The sequence below is a fragment of the Misgurnus anguillicaudatus genome, chromosome 4 (genome assembly GCF_027580225.2).
Source record: "Misgurnus anguillicaudatus chromosome 4, ASM2758022v2, whole genome shotgun sequence".
Classification (NCBI taxonomy): Eukaryota; Metazoa; Chordata; class Actinopteri; order Cypriniformes; family Cobitidae; genus Misgurnus; species Misgurnus anguillicaudatus.
In genome coordinates, this window is record NC_073340.2 from 15,446,550 (window position 1) to 15,474,392 (window position 27,843).

The following is a 27,843-nucleotide window of genomic DNA, read 5'->3' on the forward strand; positions in this document are numbered from 1 at the left end:
AGGAGACAGAAGCTAAACCAAACATTGGATTCGGACGTGCCTTGATGACTTCTTGCCTTGGAATGCTGCCTCCGCAGGTAGCATTTTAGAGCTTTCGGTCACACCGATAGTGATAAAAAATTCATGTGATGTAATGCAATGTAAAAAGCATCTGCCAAGTGTATAATTGTCAAATATAACAGTTATGCCAGTTATTTGTTTGCGTATACAGTATAGCATTTGTTTTTATGTTAACTTTTCACAATAAATATGTCATATCATCCCTATGTGAGTGCAGGTCACTATAACCTCTAATAACCTATACTCAGATCTTACAAGAACAATGAAGCACCGACTTATTCTCTTGTATTCAGGGGGATTTCCCATAGTTTGCAATACAATACGGCTTCCTTCTTCAGTTCAAAGTCATCTAGGAGCAGTTGAAATGTGAAGATATAGGCACCCTTCCTAACAGGTAAAGTTACAATACCACGTAACATCAATACTTTCACAAAAAAGTTTGTTTATATTATTTTGGAGGTTGTTCAGTTAACATTAGTTGTGTTTCTGGCTCACAGCATTGTGAGACGAGGAAATATCATGGGTTTGTTTCACATAATCTACTGATTCAAATGTACCTTGAATGCACAGTAAGACACTTTGGATAAAAGTCTGCCAAATGCATAAATGTAATGTAATGTTACAATAGCATGGTGTTAATGTACTGTAAATCTTAGTCTTATAAAATAATTACCATATAAAATAAATTCCTGTACTAAAACATTATACGCTACAGTTTAATAAATAAGTGGTGTATTCGTCTTAGCACTCAGTAAAAATATTTTATGTACAACAATTTTCATTATCCTGTGCAATAAATCGTTTGCAATGGAACAAATCTTTGTACAGCAAAATAGACTTTCATGAATATTAATCAATTGACGTAACGCTCACAGCTGATTGGTCGAAAGACAAACGTTGGCATGTGGGCGTTATTCAACTGACGAATTATCAAATCTGAGGAATGGTTGCCTAGCCAACGCTAGAACGACCTAATTAATAATCATGAGCTTGGCCTTATCCATAGTAGGCTTGGTAATTCCGCTCTCCGCGCCCGTCAGCTGCGAGGAAGACAGTCACACAGTCAGACCGTCGGAAGTTTGAGGGAGATGGGCTGAAAGGCCAACACTGACGGACAACACACTGCTAAACACCAGTTTCACAGTTGCTTATGAGTTTGTAAGTTTCTTCTACTTTTATGTTACGCGCAGTATTTATGAATATTAGGGGCGGCGTGTGCTTTGTTTGTTGAAGTAACATAGTTACACATTTACCTGAGATTTTTATTACCTCACGTTATGAAAAAAACGTCGCTCCTGTTTCAAACAGTTCTTTACTTGAAACCTGGAAATATAATAAAACCACTTTGAAGGATAGATTAATCATGTCTGATGTGGGATTGATGCGTTATGCCTGTGTCATGTCTGAACGCTCGTGTAAAAGCTTATAAACTTGACTGCATTTCTGTCCATCCATAATAATCAATAATAGAGAAGACTAAAACGCGTCCGACTGCCGAGTTAAAATTGTTCAGTGCTTAACGTTACACACAATTCAGTGTGAAGCCATAATGCCGAATAAAAGCCAGGTGCTTCCTCTGACCCATCTCAAACTGTACAGTTTTGCATGGTTGCAATAGCCTATAACAGTTTTTTTTGCCATGTCTGATACGTAAATGCCACTTTAGAAGCCAATCTATCCTGCCTTGTGAAAATTTGACATTGGACTGTGGTCTACAATTATAGTATCAGATATCACAGTACTTTGTTATACTCCATACTTTTTTTAATTTTTATAGTATTTACATGGTCATGTAAGTTACTGATGGTACCATGGTATGGTATTAACTAGGGCTGGGTATTGGCAAGGGTCTCCCGATACGATACGTATCACGATACATGGGTCATGATATGATGCGTATCACGATACAATAAAATGCGTTGCGTGTTGCAATACATTGCAATACTTTTTCTTTTTTTATCAAAAATGTAAAAAAATTGAGCTGAACACCTGAAGCTCTTTGAAAGCTGCAGGTGTTTTTAAATTTTCTGCCATTTTCTCACTCCCTCTATCTTCTGAGACATTGGCCGAATGGCCGTAAATGGCAGACATCTGGACAGTGACAACTACAGCAGCGGCAGAGGAGGTCGTTTGACGCACACAGGGGGATTTGATGGTTTGTAAAATATCGATAGTAGAGATCGAAATATCGATACACTATCGATACAGCTAACTATCACGATAGTTAGCTGTATCGATATTTTTGCACAGCCCTAGTATTAACATAAAAATCATGGTAGTACCATAGTACGTTTTGGTACTGCCTGTGTAGGCATGTCAAGCTCACAAGGATACTAATGATATGCATCTTATTTGAGTCTATTAGCTTATTATTGATGTGACAGCTGTCAACCACTGTTTTGAATTGTAGTTTTGGTTTTTATTTCATTTAGGTGTTTTTTGATTGATGTATAGTAGTTATTATATTATTATTACCTTACGATCTCTTTTCTTTTGCTGTACCAGAAATTTACCACAACATTATGTTACATAGTTGTCACAAATCTGCTATTACTAAACAACACAGTGAAGTTTCATGAAAACATGACTCGTATTGGAAACCTTAACATCAGAGTACTGGCTTTGATTTTAAAGTTTTTGGTTTAGGATTGTTAGCATGGAAATTATTCAGTTGAAAACTATGAAATAATTATTATAATTAAGTGGTTTTATTGCGTTTGAAGTTTTGCTCAAGGTATTTTGTCTCAAGATATGTGTGACTTGTCAAGCAAGTATCTCAAGTGTATCAAAGCACAGTTCCTGTAAATTGGCTCTTTTAAAATAAAAATCTTTTGGTGATGGTTAAAAAAATTTACAGCCTTATTTATGGTGTGTTGTGGAGTTAGTGAATAAATTATGATATTGTAATGTCTGACCAGACATTTTTGTACAATAATCAGGTTCAAAAACAGTACACATAATAAGCGTAATACATTATAGTATAGTACCGCAAATGGGATAATAGTAAAGCTGTCAAGTGATATTTAAAAAAATTCAAATTAATTACATGATGTGCTGATAAATTAATCAAATCAACATTGGCATGTAAATGTAGAAATCACCCTTAAATTTAATCAAATAAACAGTGCTTCAGGTTGGTCTGTGGTTTAAGGGACAGAAATTAAGTAATCAAATGTAAAATTATACTGCTTACACTGTAAAACATTATGGGGTGGTTTCTCGGACAGGGATTAGACTATTCCTAGACTCAAATAAATGTAAGAGCTGTCCAAACTGAAAACAACTTGTACTGGCATATCTTAAAATACACCAGTGCCCTTTGTTTTGCGTCAAAATACACTCAATTAATGTTTTTAGTAAGGCATGTTTGTTAAAACTAGTTATATTTTCTAATTAATCTAAGGCCTTGTCCTGACTTAAGTAGGGTTGTAACAATTAATCTGGGAAATGCGCGTTTTCTCAGTGAATGAATTTGAATGAATTACGGGGAAATGCAGCCACATCCAAAAGCCAGAGGGCGCTCTCGCTTAGAAACACCATTTGTGCCACAGAAGAAGTAGCATTACTAACACTATTCCAGGAAATATCTAGAGGCATATTTAAATCGCTGTTCTTCAGATCGTTTCAGGTATTTTCATGATAATAAAGAATATTTTAAATGATTGTGTTTGATGAGTGTTGCTTTTTTAAATGCATGTTATACACGAGTCAAAATTGTAGTGATTTTAGATTCCTACTGATCACGGAGCTGTAGTACATGCTGTGCATGAAACACTGAATCGGAGTCTTACGATTCAGAATCTATTTTAGACGCGTCTTTTTAATGGGAGCGCGATGCATCGATGCACATCCCTAGACTTAAGCTTATCCCTGTCCGGGAAACCACTCTTATGTGATTTGAAGTTATATCAACATATGTTTTTGTTATTTTAAAGACCCACACTGCTGCTACAGAATTATTTCTTCCTTCGTTAAAAAAATCTGGTGAGAGCGAAGGCAAGACTCTCACTTTATTGCCTATAACCTTGAACACTGTCTCTCTCTCTAAATATTAAAATCAAACCAGAAGTGCTGATAAATGCCCAAGGACATGGTTCACGGACATGTAGAAAAGGAGACAGATATCTTAATGTAACTTTAACATACCATTAGCAAATTTTGTTGGTGCGTACGGCCACAAAACAAGTTTGTAAGGATTGTAAGTTAACACTGATATTTAAAGGGGTGGTTTAATGGTATTTCAAGCATTCTGACTTATTAACACAGTTATAGAGTTGTTTCCTCATGCTAAACGTAGGCAAAGTGTCAAAAAAGCAGTTGGGCGTGTTACGGAGTATTTCTGTGCCGAATGCACTTCGCCAGGGTTCTTACAAGTTTCTGAAAGTTATTTTTTTCGATTACGGGTCCAGCTGACGTTTCGAAGGTTTCTATACGTATCACTTCTTTATATGGGCACTTCCCCCCCAGAAAACCCCGCCCACCCGGCAATCAGCGGGAGACGCTAGAACTTGCAAACATCACATCACACGACACAGCCTTGTTTAAATCAAAACTCAACAATGGCACGAAAGAAGAAGTGTGTTTTTGGATGTAAAGAGAAGACAGCCAACATTATGGAAACAATATAGTTTATTATCCAGGGTAGCAGCGAAGTTTTGCGTGTGTGTTTGATGCGCTGGATTTTCACAACCGGGTTATTAGTTGCATGCGGTAAGTAAGACTTCTGTCTTATGTTGGAAATAGGCACGTGCATATTATATAAATGACTCAAACATGTAGTGAATCATAAGTTAAACAGTGTTGTTCCATGACTCGTACTCGCTCCTCCCGCGGTAGTAACTCCTCCATCTTCATTTTTTCGTACGTTATCGGAAAGATTCGGTAAAGCTAATCTTTCTTTTATAAATCTGATTAAAATAAAGACTCTTAGGAGATATAAAAGATGTAATAATACTACTCTATAGGTACTCCAGATTAACATCAGAAATGCTGAAACAGCGTGTGCTATGTGAGCTTTAAATTTTTTCTTTTGCTTTCTAAATGATGGCATGAAACTGGTGTAATGTTTGTATTGAAACACTGAACTTTGTAATTGGAAATGAAAATACAAGTGTCTTTGTCCAGAATAACACTTGTGTTTGTACTATTTCCTAATGAAACATTGGTTATTTAAAGAATTAATTATCAGTGTATAGTGTGAAATCTATGAGGTCTGTTTCGGATTGACAAGAATCTACTGTATCAGCTCAAAGACTTGCTGTTAAGTATAGCAAGTGTGTTATCTGTACATATTTGTACACACTGCACCTGTGATGTGTAAGCCTACCTTTCATTCTCTGTTCCTCTTTTATACCCTGTGGCTTTCAGATGTTCAACTTTCTCACGTACTGTATATTATGATAGAACGGCTATCACTCATTCAAAAGGTTGGTCTGCACAGGGCAACATGACATCAAACACGCCAAATGTAATTACAGATCTCCAAATGGTGCTATAACTACAAAAAACACCCTTCCCATCCCTACTTATCACACACACAGCCAGGTACAAGCTCATCCCGAAGCAGCAATCAGTTTCACAACTGATTTGGACATCTATGTCAGTGAGCCTGACTGAGTCTGAGAGCACTTTATTTAGAGAACTGTTCAAATGAAAGAAGATCCTGTAATTTAATGCAGCTTGTGAAGTGCAATGTTTAATAAAGAAAATTGGTTTTTAGTTTGTAGCTTATATGCTGTTGCTGTCAATTATTATCTCATAGAGAATGAGACGTGGTCTGGGATCCATATGCTCATTTTCTCGTATTTGAGGCGTGTCAGTTTACGAATGCCCAGAGCCATTTATTGGGCGCTACGAATGTCTATCAAATGTGTCTGTACGTAGCTCATAGCCAATCGTTTCAATTATAAAAGATGATGTATGCAGAGCGACATAAATTCAAGCATCAACAACTTTTATCGGTACATGTGCACACAGCTGAAAGCTATGCAATTAGACCGGTAGCTGTATATTGATATTGAAAAGCAACACAACTTAGTGGCACTGTGACAACCACAGTACAGGCATAATGACTCTGGCTGCGTCCGAAAACTCAAGTCAGTGACTCGTTGCCTCGCTGCCTCATGAGGAAATGACTTCGGAGGCTTGAAGGCAGCTCAGAGAAAGACTTTCGGACACACTTCAAAGGCAGCGTGTTTGAAATATAAACAGAGAGCACCTTTGTGATAACTAATCACATATTTGAAAACTAAAATTCTAATTTCCACTAGAAATGCAATTAAAATGTGTAAAAAGTGAAAATCTACCTTTATTTACACTAAATTTGTGCTCCAGTCGCTTCCTTGGCCGCCATTTTATGTTTTCGAACTCGACCATGCTCGACCAATACGCATAGGTATCTCAGGAGACAGGAAGAAAACCTAACACTGAATTCGGACATTCCTTGATGCCTTCCTGCCTTGGAAAGCTGCCTCAGAACGCAGCAATTTAGAGTTTTCGAACGCAGCCAATATGATATTAATAAATACCACTTACCATTTATAAGTTAATTATACTTCGTCGACGACGATGCCTAGCAGGTTGGTCCTATATAACTCTGTGGCTATCATGTCTTGCCATATGCAAAAAGGATGTTTGGATATGAAATTGTTAAATGCCAAAAGTAGCTTTTTTAATAAAATTGCATTCAGAACTACTTGGAACACTATCTAAGGCTGCATCGAAAAGAAACTTCACGTCTGCTGCCGTGTTGGATAAACAAAACTGCTTTAGTGAGTCGCATAGACGTCGCCATCATCTTGTGGCCCCCTCCCCGTTCTCTGATTGGTTCCCTATTTCAGGGGCAAAATTGGTCCATAGTTTCCATGTTAGACTTGCAGCGTGAATAAATGTCCGCGCAAGGCAGCATGGGGAAACCCAGGCTAGTCACTTACCGTATTTTCCGGACTATAAGTCGCACCAGTCAAAAAATGCGTCGTGAAGAGGAAAAACATATATAAGTCGCACTGGACTATAAGTCGCATTTATTTAGAAAATGATTATTCTTTTTAGGGGCATTTTGTTTGTTAAGTCTTTTTCCATCGTCTTTAAGTTAATGTTTCAATTAATTAATTTTTAATTTTTTTTCAGGGGTAGGCTACAGGAGCAACATATAGCGCCCTCTCGTAGCTGTAGATGGTAATGTTTTCTTTTTGTGCATGTTAGTTTTCTTTTGGTGCATGTAAATACATTTTGACATATAAGTCGCACCAGACTATAAGTCGCAGGACCAGCCAAACTATGTAAAAAGTGCGACTTATAGTCCGGAAAATACGGTATAGTTCTTAGAAAGAAAATCTGAATCTGCAAAAATCTGTATCGGCAGATCACACCTACAAAAGTTTTTTTTGTCCACCAATCCAGTGACTTGTCATAAATGAGTAAACTATTCCCCCACCCCCTGATACTATCGTGTATCAGCGGTTTCACAGGCTGATGATAGGTTGATCTATTCTGGGGCAAATCGCGCAACACTATGGCACACACCAAACCGATCTCATGCAATCAGGATTTGTGTTTTGTTTTGGACCAGTGAGATTTTACTGGGGGTGAGGCTTCTTAGTATAGCACAAAATAACTAATAGAAACAAATAGAAACTAAATCACAAAATGTCATAGTCGGTTTGGACAAAAATGAGATTTACAGTGGAAGATTTTTTTTTGTAACATTATTGCGTCATTAATGACTTAATACACATGTCGTTAGGCTGTGCAGGCTGTGATGTATGTATCGATAGTTCTAGTATACTGTACAATACACAATCCCCTTATTGTATGACCTTTGACCTGATTGGCCAATCTGTTAAAGCCAGCATGCTGTTTTGCACTAGAGATACTCTGTTTAGGAAGATATCAACCTTGGATATTCTACCATTGGAAAAACTGTAACAATCAACTTCAATCACGTGCATCACCACAGCCAGTCACAGTGATCAGTGACATCAGTAGCAGGCGGTCAGAGTGTTGTGTCAGTCAGCGTCTGCCATAAGGAGCTGGGCCTCCGCTGCCCTCCACCTGTGAAACCACATGCATTTAGCCACTTTCCGCATGTCTCCTATTAAAAATGAACTAGAGACTCGCGACTGCTGCTTCCCGTCTGAAAGGCCCATTACAGTTTCCTGAATCCTGACACAATTTAAGATTACATTTTAAACGGCTTTACTGGATATACATAGCAGTGATATTAGTTACTAAAATGTAATCCTAACTAAAATTGTTAATGTGGAAGCCATTTAAGTAATAGGCTACATCTTTTAGATTTAATAAAAATATTTACTCATTATAAAGCTTTATTTCATTGTAATCAGACATAAATTATATCATTATCAACAGTCATATTTTAAGTCTTATTTTAATTGGAAAAACTTGAAAGCCAGTGAAAGAAAACATTGATATTTTACATTTCTTTAGACAATAATAATGTTAGACAATGTCTAGCATTAAATGGTAATATTGGTGGCAATGCCATAAGTCCTACCTGTTGTGGCATTTCATACTCTGCCTTTTCCTATAAAATCATTTTAATCACAGTAAAACCTAAATACAGTTTCCAACAAAATTACTGTTTAATATAAAACGTGTTGAAGATTAACGAACAGGCTGGCGATTAATTAAATAATATGCTATTTCTTCAAAAAAGTGGTTTATTCAGCTTACTGAACTAAAGCCTCTTCTCCATTAACATTAAAATAAAACAGCATTACATGTTTTTATGCTAACCTTGAAGGATTCCCTAAAGTGGCTTTGGTTGCACTGTACCTGTACATCAGCACGTACAGTATGCAAAGGTCAAAGGTTACACATTGGATAGACAGAACTGTAAGTAGGTTCCATTCGACCGTAAGTGGACTGCGAAGTGGACTTCACAGGGTATTCCGCCATCTTAAGTGAGATTCTAATCCGAAGGGAGCGAACATGTTCAGTTCGAAGGGCACTGGGCATGGCATAGGGAATCAGGGAACATCGATACATCAGGGAACATCGGTACATCACTTCACAGGAAGTGGAGAGCGATAATCACCCAACTGTCATTGCGTGCATCACGTGATCACCAGTCAGAACGGTCAGACCGCTATGCAATTATATGACAATCGTTTAAAAACACATAGTTAACCAAATAAAAGTTTACTTTCATATTTGCATGACAGTTACAGCAGGTCTTCAATTCTGTTACTAGTCAAGTAATAGCAGCAATAGTCAATTAAGTGTATAATAAACATACGTTTTTCATTACGTAGTACTCAATGTTTTTTTGTTATTGTATAGTGTACATATTTTAAATGTGATAGTAAATAAAAATTAAAATATGAATGTAGTCCTATATATATTTGTTATATCAATCTGTGCGACCCCGTCGTTGACTTTCTTTGATGACGTTTGCAGGCCGTTCCAAATGAGCGGTTATTGTCAGTGAAGTCCTCTTCAACTGATATACCGTGCTCAGGGAGTAGGGAGCAGTGAACACTCTGTAGGGACCCTGTCGAATGGAACGCACCTTGTTACTCCATCACTGAAGGATGAAGTGGTGACATGGGAATAGAGGAAGAGAGAGCTCTTATGGCCCTGCCTGGAGATCATTGGACATCTTAGTTAGATGATGTTGGTAATAGTTAATTCACTTCCAGTTCACATGGGATTGAGAAAGTGCTCAGCGTATGATGTGGTCCAGTAATAGATGTCGGATACAAAGATTGGGTTCATGTGCTTACTAAATCACAGCTAGAGTTTAAGAGAGACTTTTCTAAAACGCCATTATAGACGATATAAGTTTTCAATTTAAAACACAGTGTTAAAACCAAAAACTTAATAATGTAAACCTAGCAAAATAAGAATAAATAAAAAAAATTGCCAGATGATTGCATGCAAAAATGCCATATTTCCTCTAAACACCATCAACTTCTTATTTTTCTACCCTTCAAATATTTTCATCTTTATAATCATCTTTCTCTCTCTGTTGCAGGGTAATGCACAGCTTTAGAAATGCCGTACGTAGATCGTCAGAATCGAAATTGTGGCTTTCTAGACATCGAGGAAGTAGAGAACAGCGGCAAGTTTCTACGCCGCTACTTTATCCTGGACACACAGGAGGGCAGCCTGGTCTGGTACATGGATAACCCCCAGGTATAAAAAAAAGTTTCATGAAAAATACAGTCATAAATACAAATATTTGCTTCTAACTGAACTGAAATATCTATAAACTTCAGATTCTGAATCTGACATATTAACTGAAGTCACAGATAAGAAAATGCCACTCGACAGTGATGGCATAACACAGGGTTCCTCAATTAGTTTTCGGCCCAAATTTTGCCAATACGAAGCCTATAGGACCACTGACCTCAATGTTTGCTCTGCTATTCTTGTTGTTGTATTTTGATGCTGTTTTTTAACAAACAAAAAGTCTGGATTTTCATGCAAGCCAGTTGTTCCTGCCACACTTGATATGGTTAAATTTAATAGTGGTTCAATGGGTCACAAAAATCACAGTTTGGATCATACAATGTTTTTTCAGTTACAGATTGGATCATTTTTCTGATCAGAAAAATAGGGGCTATTGTCGCTTTAAGAGCGAGTTCTGCACGGAGTCACATACTGTAGCTTTTTCGCAATTCTCTTCATTGCACATGCAATCTATATCACTTTTAAGTTTGTTGCGAGAGATGTTATTTTTACGTGATTAAAGTAATGACTGACATGACGACTTGGAGAAAATTTTGCACAACAGATCCTCAATGACAAATCAGTAGGTTACTGCTTGTTTCGTGTACAGTTTGCCGCTTTGCGCAATCGCGAATGGAAAGTGAAAGTAAACACGAACGTGGTTCAATCTTGAATGCCTGAATTAGATACAACATAATTACAACCCAACCAAATCTATGAGAGAATGCAAAGCATTTAAATATATTTTTCCTCTCTATAAGTCAAGATAGCCCGATGGGCAGGGCGGAGATGTATTAAGGTTCAATAGCCCGTTGACGGCGGGCTTGTGATTTTGCGAGCCCAGTTTATAGTTAAACTATGGTTACCGCAAACTATACATTGTTTTGCAACAGAAACCATAGTTTAATCATGATTTTTGTAGTGAAACATGGTTTTATAAATGGTAATCAATACACCAAAAAAATGGTTATTTTACTTTTTGCTATAATAAAACCATTTCAGTAAGCTATAGGAGGATGTTAGTAGGTAAGAGCTAGCCACAGCAGAATTACCGCTTAACCTTTATGTGTTCATAATCATGTGCCCAACTTTTTGGCAGCGGATATTTTGTCGCAGTTATGTATGTTTGTTTCTACACCACTGTTTACAATATGGTTAGACATATGGTACACCATAGTTCTGCTGTAGGACCATATGGTATCTGTGGTTTTGGGGAGTAACTATAGAGGACTATTTTTATTTATCATGACTATCATCTTGATAAGCAAAGTATTTGCATAATTCTAAAATAGTTTTTTTGCACATCTTGTCATTACAGTTTTGGAAAGCGGTTGTCACGCATACGTTTGTGAACTGTTAATGACCATTTACCTATGAAACTTAGCTTACTTAAGTGGAGTTTCATGTGCTTATGGCTGGAAGAATATAAGTGCTGTGGGCTCTGGTGGGCTTTGTAATCTCATAAAGAGTTGAAGAGGATCGATCCGTCTCTGCTTTCAGACCACTGTAACCATTCAGAGAGATGGAGAATACACTTGCTGTGTGTGTGTGTAAATGTATTCGCATCTGTATGGGCCACATTTCACAGCACATCTTTTTATTGGCATCCTTGTCTGAGATTATAGGTTTCTGACTGTGTCAGTTCACTTGTAACTGAAAATGATGTTATTTTCTCAACCTCTTGTTATTCATGACCACTAGGACTTTTATTTATTTCATTTAAAGAGCAAATATGGTATGCTCTACCTTTGGTGTGTAAGTGTGTATTAGTACATATTAATGATATGCAAAAAGGTACAAACCCCAAGGTAAATGATGACTCGAGTTATCGTTTCCAACGTAAACCTCTTTTCTTGGACCACAATAAACACACGGATTGTAGGCAACAGTTTACTTCCTGGGCCTGTTGACGTAGACAAGACCGACATTATCATAATTCCTCCCGCTTTGACTCAAAGCTTGTAAATGAACTCCTGTCAGCAAGCAATCTTTCCTGTTAGCGAAGGAGCGTCATATTTCTGGCTGATGCCCAAAGTATTCAGGCCAGTCACAATGTACAGATAAGCTGGCCAATCAGGGCCACAGCGCTTTTCAGATATATGAGTTTTGTACGAAATCATTGTATTTGAGGAAGGCAGGATATCTGGAGCTACAAAAACGTACGGTATTGAAAAATTATTTGTTTTTTATCATAAACCATGCGAACACATTGTATTATACCAAATACACAAAATAACGTTGTTTTTAGCAATGAAATTGCTGAATCTAGGTGCAAGAATCTAGTATGCTTTTCTTCCATAAAAATTTTGTGGAAATTATCAAATGGGTTGTCAGCTTGAGCTTTATGCATTTATATTTTGTTTTTTCTTATGGGTTGACACGACCGACTAAACAAAATAACAATCAAACAAACAAGCAAATACTTTTATTTTAAAATGCAGTGAGGCATTTTGTAAAACAGTCAGTAGTCTTTATTTTACATCACAGTCCCATAAAACCATGTTTTGCTATTTGCATTTCTAGTTAAGACTAAATGGTATTGTGGGAGGAACTGTACATTTCAAAGTTCCTCTCAAAATAAGCTTCTGCCCACTTTAGGGTTACAGATACTGAAGTTCTTCTGCAAAAGCTGTCCATTTCTATTGTAAAGAACACTTTAATGGAGATAAATTAAAGAGCAACTATTATGTTTAATTAGTTAAAGAACTGTTTAATTGTTGAATATGTGAAATAAATATTGTAAAAATTCCAAAAATGTGACTTATAGGTAAAATAATTGGGAAAATAAAAAAGAATGTTCGGTTGTTCAGTATTCGGCTGAGTGTTTTGTTTTAGTGATGGGTACGAAACCGCCTATGCAGAGTCTTTCGATCTGAAATTCTGAGTCCTTCCCCTCCCACTGTGGTCAGAGACCGAGTCAAGACCAGGTCTTTGAAATCCAGGACGAGTCCGAGAAAGCAGAAATCGGTCTCGAGTACTAAATCACTATCGTTTTATTCGTCTTTGGCCTAAAATTTTGCTTTCGTTGCATCCCTACAACCTAATTTGGGCTGAAAATGAATGGGTATGCTACAAGTCTTTGTTCTCTGTTATGGGCCTTTCAGATGAGAAACGGCAGTCGCAAGTGTCTAGTTCATTTTTATATTGGAGACATGTGAAAGGGCAATATGCGGGCGGCTTCACAGGCAGTTTGCATGTGGTGCTTAGGCAACCGCTTGCGTGGCACGGCTCTTCAAGGCTGGTACCCCTCAAGATAAAAGTAATTTAATTTTAGACTTTAACCAATCATTAAACAGATTATTAACAACCAATCATAGAACAGTTTACTGAGCTTGTAGTTGAGTGTTGAAAATATTGAGGAGGAGAAAATAATTTGGAATGTTATTTAAGGGTGCACTCACGTTATATCAAACTTGACTGAACTGTGCCCGAGCACTATTGCCCCCCTGCCCAGTGCCCACTCCCCCACAAGCTTCCACTAACAATGTACTTTCATTGATCCGCGCCTGAGCACGCTTTCATTCTTAGAATGCGATTGTTTTGAAGAAATCAAGTAGTAAAGTGCTCTCTCAACACTGAAGCCCATCGTAATGTTAAGTTTGTGGCTTCTATTTTGTGTCGTAAGGGATGCAATAACACACACCCCATCATATTGCATTATCGATCCATCGCTTATGGTACTCAGACATTCACATACTTTAATCGTGCTGTGCACATCAGAAGGTTTTTACAAAAGCAGATGAAGTTAAATGACTGTCACACTCGCTTCTGAATCACACTCTGAAGTTCGATTAGCGCTCACACTGTGCTTTTTAAAGTGCACTCAGGCACAGTATGGAGCGATCAAACTAGTCAAACGAACCAGGCTTTTGGGGTCAATTGACCTATGGCTAAGCCACGCCCCCCCAAACGCAATGAGCCAATCACAGTGCGCATGGGTAATCCAATACACTCGGATATTCTCTGCTTCCACGTCCATTGAAATGCATTGCAGCAGTTAGTTTATTAGTTTTTATATGTTTTTATTGTTATTTTAAGTTTAAAATGGTCAAACGGTGGGCATGGGGTACATGAAACTCCGACACTAGGTATCCCAAGAGTAGAGATCGACCGATACTCATTTTTTTAAACCGATGCCAATAACAAATATTTGGATGCTTATGTGCCTGATAACCGATATGCTGAACCGATTTTTATTTACTGTTATACTTTTGTTTTTGACATAATAATAATTACTACAACACTACTGAACTGAACAAACCCTTATAATAATAATCATCATCACAATCACTCCCTCTTTGCATACAAAGTAATAAATAGAGGGGTCTGAAAGAGTGAAGAATAATATTAATTTAATGAATAATGTAGAAACTATATTCCCAATACATGGACCATTCCAAACACCCCTATAATTTCGTCAGAAATGGACTGATCCAAAGGTCGCGCTGCGGTTGGCAGCGGGAGAGAGAGAAAAGTATAGCGGAGTTGACTTGGCTGCTTGTTATACATAGTTTCTAGAGTAAAACGGGTGGATTAAGTGCCTTTTTTGGGATATAATATGGTTGTTTTGACCAGCAACATGTAGCCTTTAGCAGTCCAACAAGTAGTTAGCAAAGAGGTTTTACAAATAATGTCACTGACTGGAATACTACATTCAGACAAACAAAACGGCTTATATATCACTGAATTTCTTAACTGGTAATGTTATTTGATGTCAGAATAATTAATATTTTGTTGTTATAGCTTATGAAATGGCTGTTGACAGCGCTGTTATCTATGCATTTACTCACGCATTAACTGTATCAAACTGTGACCGCTTGCGGAGGTAATAAATAATTAATTCATATCCACAGACATTTATATAGATATTTTAGCAAAATAATGTTTATCTGGTAAATTTTAATATAACTTGGGGTAAATCTTGTTAAAAGCTTCAGCCTTCAACCCCGGTAAGTGAACAGCACGTGATTTTGTGAGTTCGTCTCAATTCTTGGACAAACTGCATACATTGCTTTTAATATATCAACTTATTTAACATAACATACATTAATGCACAAATAAGATGTCTTATAAATGCCTCAGATGCAAAGTAAGTATACTCAAAGTCCTTTTAATGAAGTCGCATCACTCCGCCATCATATCTGCTGTGCACGCTGCTGCTGCTGTGAGCTCCTCTCCTCAGATGCGTCCAGCGCTCAATTCTCAATTCTCTCGTTTATCGGTCAATCCGATATCACAAACCCGATATCCGATCATCGGAAAATGCTCAAATATCGGGGAAAATATCGGAAAACAGATATATCGGTCGATCTCTACCCGAGAGGCTGGACAACGTTGTGTATTTTTACCCTTTCCCAAGCCACATTTTAAACAACATAAGTGTCTGTTCTGGATTAAGTTATGTGGTAGAGCACAACACCAACTAAACAGTGGATAAATTAAACATGGATGTCTACATCTGTTCTAAGCTAAGTCAACAACGTATTTAAACATTATCTTTAACATCCCTAACATTAGAACACGTTAACGTTAGCTTCTAGCTGCGTTGTACATCATGTCACTTAGCTTCAATAATGTGTCTGTAACTAACCGAGATAACAAATGTTATTTGTAATAGCAATGTTGTGCTGAATGATTCATGTAAATACTGTAGCACCAAACTAACGGAGAGGTAGGCTACTCTTGGTAAAGATGGTAAAAAGGCTTGTCCTGGAAACGTATGCAACTTGGACATGTACATATTTTATTTGATCATGATGGCAACGAGATGCGGTTTATCGCGTTTACACTGTCACCTGTACATTTTTGCCTGGAGGTGAAGCTTTTCATCAACCTTCTCAACAATAAAATTATTAATATAACCCTCCAATGCATAGTTAAGGCCCTTTTGGTGACTTCGGGATGATATATAGTCTTTCTGTCTCCAAAAATCATCAATTGCCTCCTGTGAAATGTCTCCTATTGTGACACCTGCCATAGTGCCTATCACCGAATGTTGATTGTTTGTCCAACTGAGTGGAGGGGGCGTGGCTTAGCCATAGGTCAATTGTGCTTGGGCGCGGTTTGGATAGTGTGAGTACGCTCTAATTCCTAGAGCTATAGACGGTTTCAGCAGTTATAACAATATCAAGCGGTTTTTCGTGGAACAAACATAACTTCTGGTTAACTCCGCAAAGAATCCATAACAATAGAGTCCTTTTAGAGTAGTTTATTTCTGATGACAAGCAAAATAAACAACAAACCTTAGTTCAAATCATAGCTAAGGCGTATCAAAAACTACACTGAGCTAATTGTGTAAAATTTGTACTATATAATGTATACAATCTTAACTAAAGATTTTAGATGTTTACTACCATTTTAAAGCTTTGAACAGCCAGGATATTTTCTAAAATAACTTTGATTCATTGAACTTTGAAGTTAACCATGTACATCAAGGATGGCTTGAGGGCAGGGTTGGGTGTAACTAGTTACTAGGTAATTAGTTACTGTAATTTAATTACTTTTCCTTGAAAAAGTAAAGTAAGGGATTACTCTTATTTTTCTTGTAATCTAAAGTGGATTTAACATGGTTTTAGTTTACAATTCTTATGAACTGGTTGATTATTAGCATTAATATTAATGAGATGTTGGCTGTTTATTAATACATAATAGCACATATTAATGCCTGATTTTGCAAAACCTTATTCTACATCCTTAACCCTCCCCATTTCTACCAATACTTAAAATTAACAACCTTTTTAGTATTAATAAGCAGTAGTTGGAGTATATTGAGGCAAAAGTAGTTAAAAGTTAGTTAATAGAGAGAATTGGACCCTAAAGTGGATCCAGAATAATTGATGTACTTTTTTATATTATTTTTTCGAGCCATTTCAAGCCTTTTCTTGTATCATGTACTAATAGGATTTAGAAAGTAATTAGTAAGTAATTAAATACTTTTTGGAGAGAGTAATTTTTAAAGTAATCTATAATTACATGATTGAAGATGTAATTAGTAACTAGTAATTAATGGCTTTTTTTGAGTAACTTACCCAACACTGCTTGAGGGTGAGTAAATCATGGGGTAATATTAATTTTCGCTTGAGAATCCCTTGAAACTATGACAAGATGACCCAAACACAGAATTTTTGTCATGTTTTATGTAGTTTTCAGTTAATACAAAAAGTGTCAATTTGCTGACTGCACCCATGGTAATGTCCACTCCACCACCATTCCACCGCTTTCAGCGTACCATGTAAAACAACCTAGACTGACACTATAAACGCAGAGATATATTTAGAAATGTTTTAGATCTTGCTACATAATTTTTTCTTAATTTTGCGATGAATAAGAGAGAGAACTGTGTCATTCTTTACTGATGTATAACAATTGAGCAGAAATCTCTGCTGATATGTGCACAAGCTGTCAGGGGGTGTCTGTTTGTTTCTTTCTGTGTTTTTATTCAGTGAACTTTCTTTTCCTGTCCTGCCAAATGCAGGTTCTGTTCTATTCACTTTATAATAACAGTCAGTACCCCAGCCAACATCTTTTATTGATGCTTCAGCTAAATTATTTACCTCATGGCATATGTGGAAGTTTGCTAAAACTTTCATAGACCTCCCTGCAATTTCTTAACTTTGGATAATGTTGTACGCTTACTTTAAATTTTGTCCTTGTCTGCCCTCAAATACAGCTCACAACACACACACACACACATGCGCGCGCGGGCGCACACACACTTTTTATGTTGCAGCTACTTCTTATGTTAAGTCAATTTGTATAGTTTTTTATTCAGAGTTTTATGACATTACTTGCTCTGAGCTCCGATCTATTCTTCTCTCTGCAGAATCTTCCAGAAGGAACATCCGATGTTGGCTCCCTCAAATTAAAGTATATATCCAAGGTTTGTCATTGTTTTAATTTATGTAAATTGTTTAATTTGATTAATTTATCAGTTGGTATGGACATTTATCTGTCTGGTCCTACAGTGGTAAATTAATTAATTCAAATGAATTCATTCATCATAATCATCATTAGGGCTGTCAAAACATTAATTAAGATTTAACGCATACAAAATAAAAGTTTGTGTTTACATAACGTGTGTGTGAACTGTGTGTAAATATTATGTATTTATAAATACACACACATTCATGTATATATTTAAGAAATATTTGCCTTTAAATACTGTATGCATTTATATTATTTATATTATATATAAATTTAAATATTTTATATATAAATATAACCAATTTTTCTTAAATATATATACATGAATGGGTGTGTTTTTATATATAAATAATAATTATACACAGTACCCACACATATGTTATGTAAAAATAAATTTTTATTTTGGATGCAATTAATCGCGATTAATCTTTTGACAGCCCTAATCATCATAAATATACTTTTAAATAAAATTAAAATGTGTTTGATAAAATTTTGTACCACCTGACACAAAACATGTACCAGTAATTACAGGAAAGTAGTATTTTTTCAGGATTTGAGAGAAATCTACAAACTTTTCATTTAGCCATAAAGACCACCTGGGGTTTACTAGATTATGCAATATCATGTTTACTGTTTGTGTTTATACTTGTTAACGTCTTAATAGTAATTGCAGTTGTACTTAACATTTGAAATCATCCAAATTGTTTATCCTAACACCCCAACAAATAGGCAAGGTTTTGAACATAAAATAATGAATAATGAAAATACTTTTATTTTTTTAAATAATTTAAACATAGTTTTTAACTTTTGTATTGTATTAAACTACTAATTTGTTGACAGGTGCACTGCCTGCCATTTTACAAGTTTGAGATACCAAAACGAAAATGTGTATTTGTTATTAAAAAATACTTAAAATGTATTTAAAGTTTAATAGAATAAAGTGACACATTCCATAAATGTATAAAGTTATTTTTAATGTACATGTCCCCAATGTTATTGTTTATCTGCTCTTTTTTTGTCATTTAAAGGTTAGTGATGCCACCAAACTGCGACCAAAGGCAGAGTTCTGCTTCGGTAAGCACATATATATGTGTATATATATCCGGTACTAATTCTAAAACGTCCAGTGCTGGAAAGATAAAAACGGTAAAGCAGTTCCTTTGATGATATTGTGGGAATATTGAATTGCTAGAAAAGCTAGGCAATCAGATTTGAGAACCAGAAAGAACTGTTGTATAAATATGTATGTATGTATGTACAGCGGGGAAAATAAGTATTTGACACATCAGCATTTTTCTAAGTAAGGGGCAGTGTTGGGAACGTTACTTTAAAAAAGTAATTAGTTATAGTTACTCATTACTTCTCACAAATAGTAGCTGAAAGTATAAAAGTAATTAATTACCAGGAAAAGTAATTACTGCGTTACTTAAAAAATTCTAATATTTCAAATAAGTTGAATGCCCCTTACAAAGTTAAATGACTAAAATGGATACTAAAGAGAAATCACTAATTTTGTGGCAGCATGTGACGCTGTGAGGTGCTTTATTAGATCAGAATTACTTGCCACAATCGTGGACTTTTTCTTCATGGTCATAAGTTGCACATTACACAAACATTCTTGCCTTTCACCTCACCAATGGAAAAGTAGTGCTTTATACTTTGTGTTTGCGACCGCTACCTTTGAGCTTGTTGTACTTGCCATCGCCCAGTCACCGGTGTTTTCGGAGTGATTGATGCATGATGACCGGGCTGCATGTCAGTGCTTTGAGATGGGGCACAGCAACAGCACCGCTGCTCGTAGAGAAAAGAAAACGATGCGTATTTGCATGTCAGTCTACAAAATTCTCCAACCACGCCAGAAAAGATTGCTAGATGTGTCCTATAAAGTCGCTAAAGTGATAGAAAGTTGCTAAATCTAGCGACAAAGTGACAAAGTTGCTCAGACTTTTTTACACTGCTCGCTCGGACTCGGACTGTGCGAGTGTGCGTGTCTGTTGAACTCTGCCTCTGGTTGGCTAACGATGGAAATTAAGCCAATCATCATCAGCTATGTGGTTCTCCCACCCCCTCTAACACACACACAGACCAATCATCATCAGTTATGTTTCTCACAACAAACACACACATACACACACCAGAGAAAAACAGTGTTTGGCTGAGAGAGCGAGCATACGTGGGTGAAAATCACTACAGTTAGATCAAGTTTAGTAACGCACAGCATTTTAATGTCAGTAACGATAATGGCGTTATAACGGGGGAAACAGTAATTTATTTGATTACTCATTACTGAAAAAAATAACGCAGTTACTAAACGCCAATTACTTATAACGCCGTTATTCCCATCACTGGTAAGGGGATTTCTAAGTGGGCTATTGATACAAAATTTTCACCAGATGTAGCAATCATGCCAAAGAAAAGACTTTATGATGGGTAAAAGCAAAGAACTCTCTCAAGAAAGAGTATTTGGAGAAGCCTGTGGATTATTGGGAGACTATAGTATGGTCAGATGAAAGCAAAATTGAACTTTTTGGTAGTCATTCTACACACCATGTTTGGAGAAGAAATGGCACTCCCACCACCCCAAGAACACCATATCAACAGTTAAGTTTGGGGGTGGAAGCATCATGGTTTGGGGCTGCTTTTCAGCAAGGGGTACTGGCAGACTTCATATTTTTGAAGGCAGCATGAATGGAGAAATGTACTGGGGAATTTTGGATAAAAATCTGCTCCCTTCTACCAGAAAGCTGAAAATGAAAAGAGGTGGATATTTCAGCAAGACAATGATCCCAAACACAAGGCCAAGGAAACAATGAAGTGGTTTCAAAGAAAGAAAATCAAGTTGCCCATAGAAAATCTATGGAGAGAACTAAAGATCAAAGTTCATAAAAGAGGCCCAAGTAACCTTCAAGATTTAAAGATCATTTGTGTGGAAGAATGGACCAGAATCACTCCTGAGCAATGCAGATGACTGGTCTATCCATGCAAGAGGTGTCTAGAAGCTGTAATCACCAACAAAGGCTTTTCTACAAAGTATTAAATAAAGTGTGTTCAATACTTATTCCCTGTGTCATTTCACTTTATTTATTATGATTCAACTTGTATACTTAAATGTTCTGAATTCTTTGTATGAATTCAATATTTGGCTTCATCTGGTGGAAATTTTGTGTCAATAGCCCACTTAGAAATCCCCTTACTGATAAAAATTATGATGTGTCAATTACTTATTTTCCCCGCTGTATGTACAGGTATGCATGTATGGTGTGAAAGTGTTGGCTTCTTCTTGATTTTTTTTGCATGTTTGTCACACTTTAATGTTTCAGATCATCAAACAAATTTAAATATTAATGAAAGATAACACATGTAAACACAACATGCAGTTTTTAAATGAAGATTTTTATTATGAATGGAAAACAAAATCCAAACCCACATGGCCAGAAACATATTGATGATCCCCAAGACTTTTTCATCATCACAGTAACTGCTTCATCGTTTGTATCATTCTGCCACTGGTCGTTTTAGAATTAGTACCGGAGGCTTGTTTAACTGAGCTGGTGTGTGTTTTCCATTGGTTCTGTTTATTTAGATCAGTGGTTTTCAATCCTGTTCCTGGGGGCCCTCCGCTCAGCAAATTTTACCACTCTTCTTACCTAACACACTTAGCTCAGTTAATGGAGCTCTCATCTAATGAGCTGATGATCAGGGTTGGGTGTGTTTAGATAAGGGAGACATACAAAATAATAATTTGTTACATTTATATAGCACTTTTCTGCAGCACTCAAAGCGCTTTACATATGAAAGGGGGAATAGTCACATCCATAACGTTGTTTCTTCCTCATAAATGTGGTTTGAAAAATGTTGCTTTATTAACCACGAACACACAGTACCTGGTTTTTCATAAAAAAATGCTGTCTAATTGAATTTGTTCTGCAATACTGTAGGTAAAGGGCAAGGATGCACCGAATGAAAAATTCTTGGCCGAAACCGAATGTAATGAAACACTTAGCCGAAGGCCCGAAAACCTTTTCATTTTTCTATTTATTTTACCAATTTTTTCAGTTACGTTACGTTTAACGTTTAAAGTTACGTTTTCAGAATGTGCTTTTTACTATATTTGTTACTTAATATTTAACAATTACATTTTTTTAACAGTTCAGCAGTCATTACATATAGGTCCTTTATAGACCTCGGGCATATTACAGAAAAATCTTAACTTTAAAATCTTATCTTAACTGTTTGTTGACCATGGTAATTTGCTTCTGTAATATGGATTTGCCAAAAATCCTAATTTATCATATCTTAAGTTAAGACCTAAGATAGAAATCGCATTGTTTATTCCACTGTGTTTAATGTAAGAATGCGAGTAATGTTTATTTGAACTAGTCAATGTTATTAAATTGTTTAGGTGAACTACGGTGTTTACTGTAATTTGCTAAGCAGATTGCCAAAAGCTCTGACTTCTGCTTTGTTACTTTATCTAATGCTTCAGACTCCAGAATGCTTTATAATTATGTCTGTTTCTTCTCTATCTATATAGTCATCAATGCTGGAATGAGGAAGTATTTTCTTCAAGCAAATGATAAGCAGGATCTAGTGGATTGGGTGAGCGTGCTGAACAATGCCACCAAAATCACAGTAAGTTTGAGTCTGAATCAAAAACCTTTAAAAATCTACTATTATAACAGGTTATGTGAATTTATATAGATATCAGGACTGCAGATACGCATAAACAGTCACATCTAATACAGATATCATGCATGACACATTTACAATATTTTGTTTAGCATTTTCTGGTTAAGAATGTTTTTATGTGGTGAACACTGTGTTAATAGAGTTCTGTATTAATACCGGTGAAGGTCACACAATAGGTATGTTTACATACACCCATTTTACGAAAATCCTTTTTATATGTTGCTTAAACATAAATATTCATTTACATAAACTATAGTCATACACAAATGTTTCCTGAACAAAACTTCTGCGCAAGTTTCTGCACAAGTTTCCTTCCTTCTCAAGGTCAAGATTGTTAGGAGCGAGTTGTTGTTAAAAGGTTTTCAGGCATAAAATCGAAACAAAACATTTGAATGACACAAGGTTATATTTGCTTTAATAAAACAAATGAGCCCTGCAGTATCTATGATGCATTCCTGTAGTCACTTCTGTCCCAAATATGTACTGTCACATATCTCTAAAGATTAAAGCTGCCAACAAAAACATACTATCACATATTTGTCATTTTTAAAACAAGCGGTAAACCTTCTGCTGATAGATAGAGAGGTTTTGGTTTCACTCTCACATACAGTTTTTGAAATGGTACTTTTTAGTACATTGGGCCTCATTTATCAATCCATCAAAGAAAAATCATCAATATCAGCTTGTGGCGAATGAATACTATTGTAATTTGAATATTTTGTCCCTATAAATGAAGCCTCATCCTTAGAGTTTACGACGTGAAGAAACATAAACCAGCCACGCAGAGGAACTTCTCCATTGATTCTGAACTTTGACCCTTAAAGTTCAAACGAAATAGCTTGAAAAACTAAATAAACGGAAGGCGGAAAAAAGCAGTTTGGAGCCAGATCAATATATACAAATTGATCTTACACCAAAAACACCTGTAAACCAGGGTTCTAAATTAACTTTTTTGACCACCAGCCAAAGTGGCTGGTAACTTTCTAAAGTTACCAGCCAATCAGCATTTCCACTAGCCAAATTTTTTCTGGTGAAAATAAGAGAAATTATGAGTGCCACTGAATGCAACAATGATTTGTTTTTTCTTTCGAGTGCATGCGACAATCCTGACAAAACATGACAACATTTTTGTGATGAAACATAAGCTTTCTTCATTTCTCTGTCGATAGACATAAAGCTCTACTGGGGCACAGGCCCCCCATTTTTGCTGAGTTTTTTTAAATGCCTGCTGTGTGCAAGAAATGTGCAACACTTCTATACAATGTCCTTTACTTAACCCACTATTCTACAGTGCAACAGGTACTGCGAAAGATAAATATGTATTTAAAAATATTTAAGTATTATCTTCATCATACCTAACATTATTAGCATGTTTGGAGGCATACATGGCAAAAAATGTTTGGTAATAATGACAGCAGAGAAATATTTTCTACATTATACAATGATAGCAATGATTAATAACTTATTTTTACAATATTTTAAGAAACCAGTCATTTTATGACTGCTATACTAAATAATCTCAGTCACAGTTACTGCTAACTGTTTATGTAGTGTCCTAGAGTTAAATATTAGTAAACTAAATATTAATTTCATATCTAAAAATACAGAACAGTATAACACATACACCTGTGGATTTTCTCAGCAACAATGCAATCCTATAGACTTGACAAAAGGTTTTCCTGAGATTTTTCCTCTAATGTTTGAGACCTGACAGGGTGAGGATGTAGTTTGTCTTACCTCCCTTAAACTCATCATCTCTCCTTTCTGCTTCCCTTTCCCTGCTTTGCACAAAACATTTCTGATGTCCATCTACAGAAGCCAATAATGATGGAGTCAAAAAAAGATTATCATTATTATTTAGAAACTTACTTCTCGTCATGTTTTCATAATTACTCATTCGCGTGGCGTCCCCTTTTGGATGGAGTTGCGCGCGCGGAGGAACGCAAAGACGCGCGTTGACATGGATACATGCGTGCACACGTTAGTGCGACTGCTTTGTCGCTTTACAAGCGTAAATTGGGTAACTATATTGCATATAGATCTGTTTTGCCGCTATTATCTTTGTAAAAGAATACACTAGTAAAATTTAAACTTGAGATTTACACTGGATCACATGCCCCAGTAAAGGGGTGTGGCGACACCGCTGTCTAGTCTATCCTCCCTGCTCTGCCCGTTCGTTCTCCTTCTTCCTTTTGTTTTCTGGTGGACGCTCAGTTCGTTTCCATGGTTTCTCGCGCTGGCATCGCACTAAACTGCGCGCAACCAATTGGCGTATAAACATCATCACGTAGCATTACGGCATGTCCATGGGAAATGTAGGAAGTACTGCCAGAGGGATAAATGACCGAGAACGGAGCTTTATGTATCTTGCATGCAATGCCTCATGCATCACCAGCCAAACTGGCTAGTTTTATTAACACCCGCCAAAATTAATTTTAACCCGCATTTGGCGGGTTGGCGGGTGTTAATTTAGAACCCTGCTGTAAACCTTTCAAAATATTCAATAATTAATATAATAATTCTGTAAGTATTTAATGTAAGAAAAGTGATTTAATGCCCAAATTAACAATACTGTACTGTAGTATGCTTATATATTTACTTTATACCACGGGTCTGTTGAATGCTGTATTCTGACTGAGAAATGTTCCGTGGGTATGCATTAATTTCTGATAACCGCACACCTAACTTATCAAATGTCTTAAATATAGGCACCAGAGCAATGTTTGTGGTAACTGTGGTATAAGATGAATAATTGACTCCAGTCCTTTGAATTATTTGAAAATAATGCACACCCGCGGTGTAAGGGCACTCGTGTTGCATTGCACCTTGGGTGTGCATTATTTTCTTATAATTCAATGGCCCGTCGTCAATTATTCCTTACATAGTAAACGGTAGTAACATTTTTAGATAATAGTGTTTTTGGACATATATACTTATTAAATATACTGAATTGGGTAGTAAGTATGTATATATATATATATATCACAGTTAATATAAGCTGGTGGAAAATTAAGCAGAAATCTCATTTTCCATTTGTTAAAATAAAAAGAAAACACTATTTCTAAAATGTTCTAATTATTATTTTTCAAATAGGATATTAAACATGTAAAACATACACCTTCACACCACCTCGAGGTGAAGCCTGACATTTGATCGAAGCCTCCACTCCTGTGCATATTCATAAATACCAAGTCTTGCACTTGTTTTAAAAATGAGGCAGGTTGTGTGTTTATTCATTTCACAGACATCCCAAAAAGTCACCCAAGTTTTACGATAAATGTTTTTGTCATTGAGGGATAATATATATGAATCACCAGTGATCAGATAAACCGTTCCCCATTGTTTCGGCTGCAAAGTGATAGTGTGTCATTTATGTTCTGGTACATGGTGGTATGCACTCAAAATAGTGCCATCTCTGTTTGCATATTATATTGAAACTTAACCAACTTGTTTCGATTTTTTTATGCAAGAAATTATTAAAAATGCATGTTAACATTTCCTTCTAGATTCTTACATCTGCTTAAGGTGTTTTTCAAATCAGACTGAGGAAATACTCAATTGTTTACATGCTTAATTTTCTCCTATTGATTGGATTAGTTGAGGTCTACACCACCCCTATAAATCCAATTGAAATTTCATTTGGCTCAAACTCAGTTGGATCAGTAAATGTGTTGACATTAATTCCTGTCAGTCTAGCTGAGCCATGGACCTGATTACTTGGCTCATGTGAACATTTCTGCTGAGGCCCTTTGATATATATAAGGCTGAGGCCTTGGAATTGTAAGGTTCTATCTGCATACTAAGTAGTTTTGAGATTTGCATTCGTATGGCAAAAATGATATGGGGACCAAGTCTCTTTTAACCATAAAAATGACAGAGCCCCTAAATGTATAATATCAAAATCCTCTTAAATTTGTTAAAGGTAGGGTATCACATTTTGAAAAATGCTAATGGTAGCCGACAAGCTATGAAATCACGATCCCACCCTCTATTCAAATCGCCATCCAAAGTCACGCCTTTTTCAAAACACATGAACACGCACAGATCAGACGGTCACATCTCATGTCTCAATCACCAGTGAGAAAACTTTGCAGTATAAAGTGAATAACATTACCAAAATAACCAACATAAACAACCGTTTTACATCAGAATTAGCTAAAGCACACTTTTGGTTGTGTAGACATACCGTGTGTCTCAATTCGTTCCCTAGCTCCCGAGGTCGTGAATCAGTATATCGTGTACACAGGTTCGGGCACTGGTAAGGACCCTAGCTCACTTCACATTGGGACATGTTCACTTATTTTTCTGTCACGGCTGCTTAAGCGCGTTGTAATCACTCACAGCTGTTACTCATCAACAACCGGCAAAATCAACATCTTTCTGACTTAATTTTAAAAACAGTACATTGTGAAAAATGCTGTCATTATTCTCTTACATATCTGTGCATTTTAAGATATCTGTGCAATGTAATAAATATATTTACAATTTTAAATAAATATTATTCTTTTAAATATTGAGTAGATTGTGGTCCCTTACTGTGTAGCAATGTGTGTTTATATTTACAACTAAAACAAACGTTTGTCTTTATAAAAGTTCTGTAACATTTCATAAAAGGTGTTTGAGTTGGATCACGTGATGTTCGGTTGGCGAGCTTCAGAAAAGGTCACGTGATTTCCGGTTAGGGAACATAGGGATCATCGATGCTCACTGCTTTTTGCGTTGCATTGTGGGAATTTTTAGGGAACGAACGTTCCAGTGCACTGAACGGATTTTGCGATTGAGACAGCCCTTAAAATGGCCGACTCCCTGATCAGTGCCCTGCCCCTGACTACTGAACAAGGGAGCTGATTGAGACACACGGATAGTAACTATATCGTTACGCTAATCCGTAAACGAACACAAATTTCATAAGCAACACAATGTTTCATCAAAGTAGAATATCTGAATCCATCTCAATACAAACATATCGCGTACCTA

The 27,843-nt window shown here is 36.4% G+C and overlaps 1 protein-coding gene across 5 annotated transcripts in view; it reads left to right on the forward strand.

The window, feature by feature from the left end:
• The first annotated feature begins 1,059 nt into the window (after nt 1-1,059).
• The window catches only part of plekha1b (pleckstrin homology domain containing, family A (phosphoinositide binding specific) member 1b), a 44,601-nt gene continuing 17,817 nt past the window's right edge, over nt 1,060-27,843 (forward strand). For all 5 annotated transcript variants that reach the window (XM_055175628.2, XM_055175629.2, XM_055175627.2 and 2 more), the window contains exons 1-5: nt 1,060-1,218; nt 10,058-10,218; nt 18,077-18,133; nt 19,206-19,251; nt 22,712-22,809. In XM_055175628.2, coding sequence (XP_055031603.2) covers nt 10,078-10,218; nt 18,077-18,133; nt 19,206-19,251; nt 22,712-22,809 — 342 coding nt within the window. In that variant the 5' untranslated portion in view covers nt 1,060-1,218; nt 10,058-10,077. The remainder of the gene's footprint in view (nt 1,219-10,057; nt 10,219-18,076; nt 18,134-19,205; nt 19,252-22,711; nt 22,810-27,843) is intronic.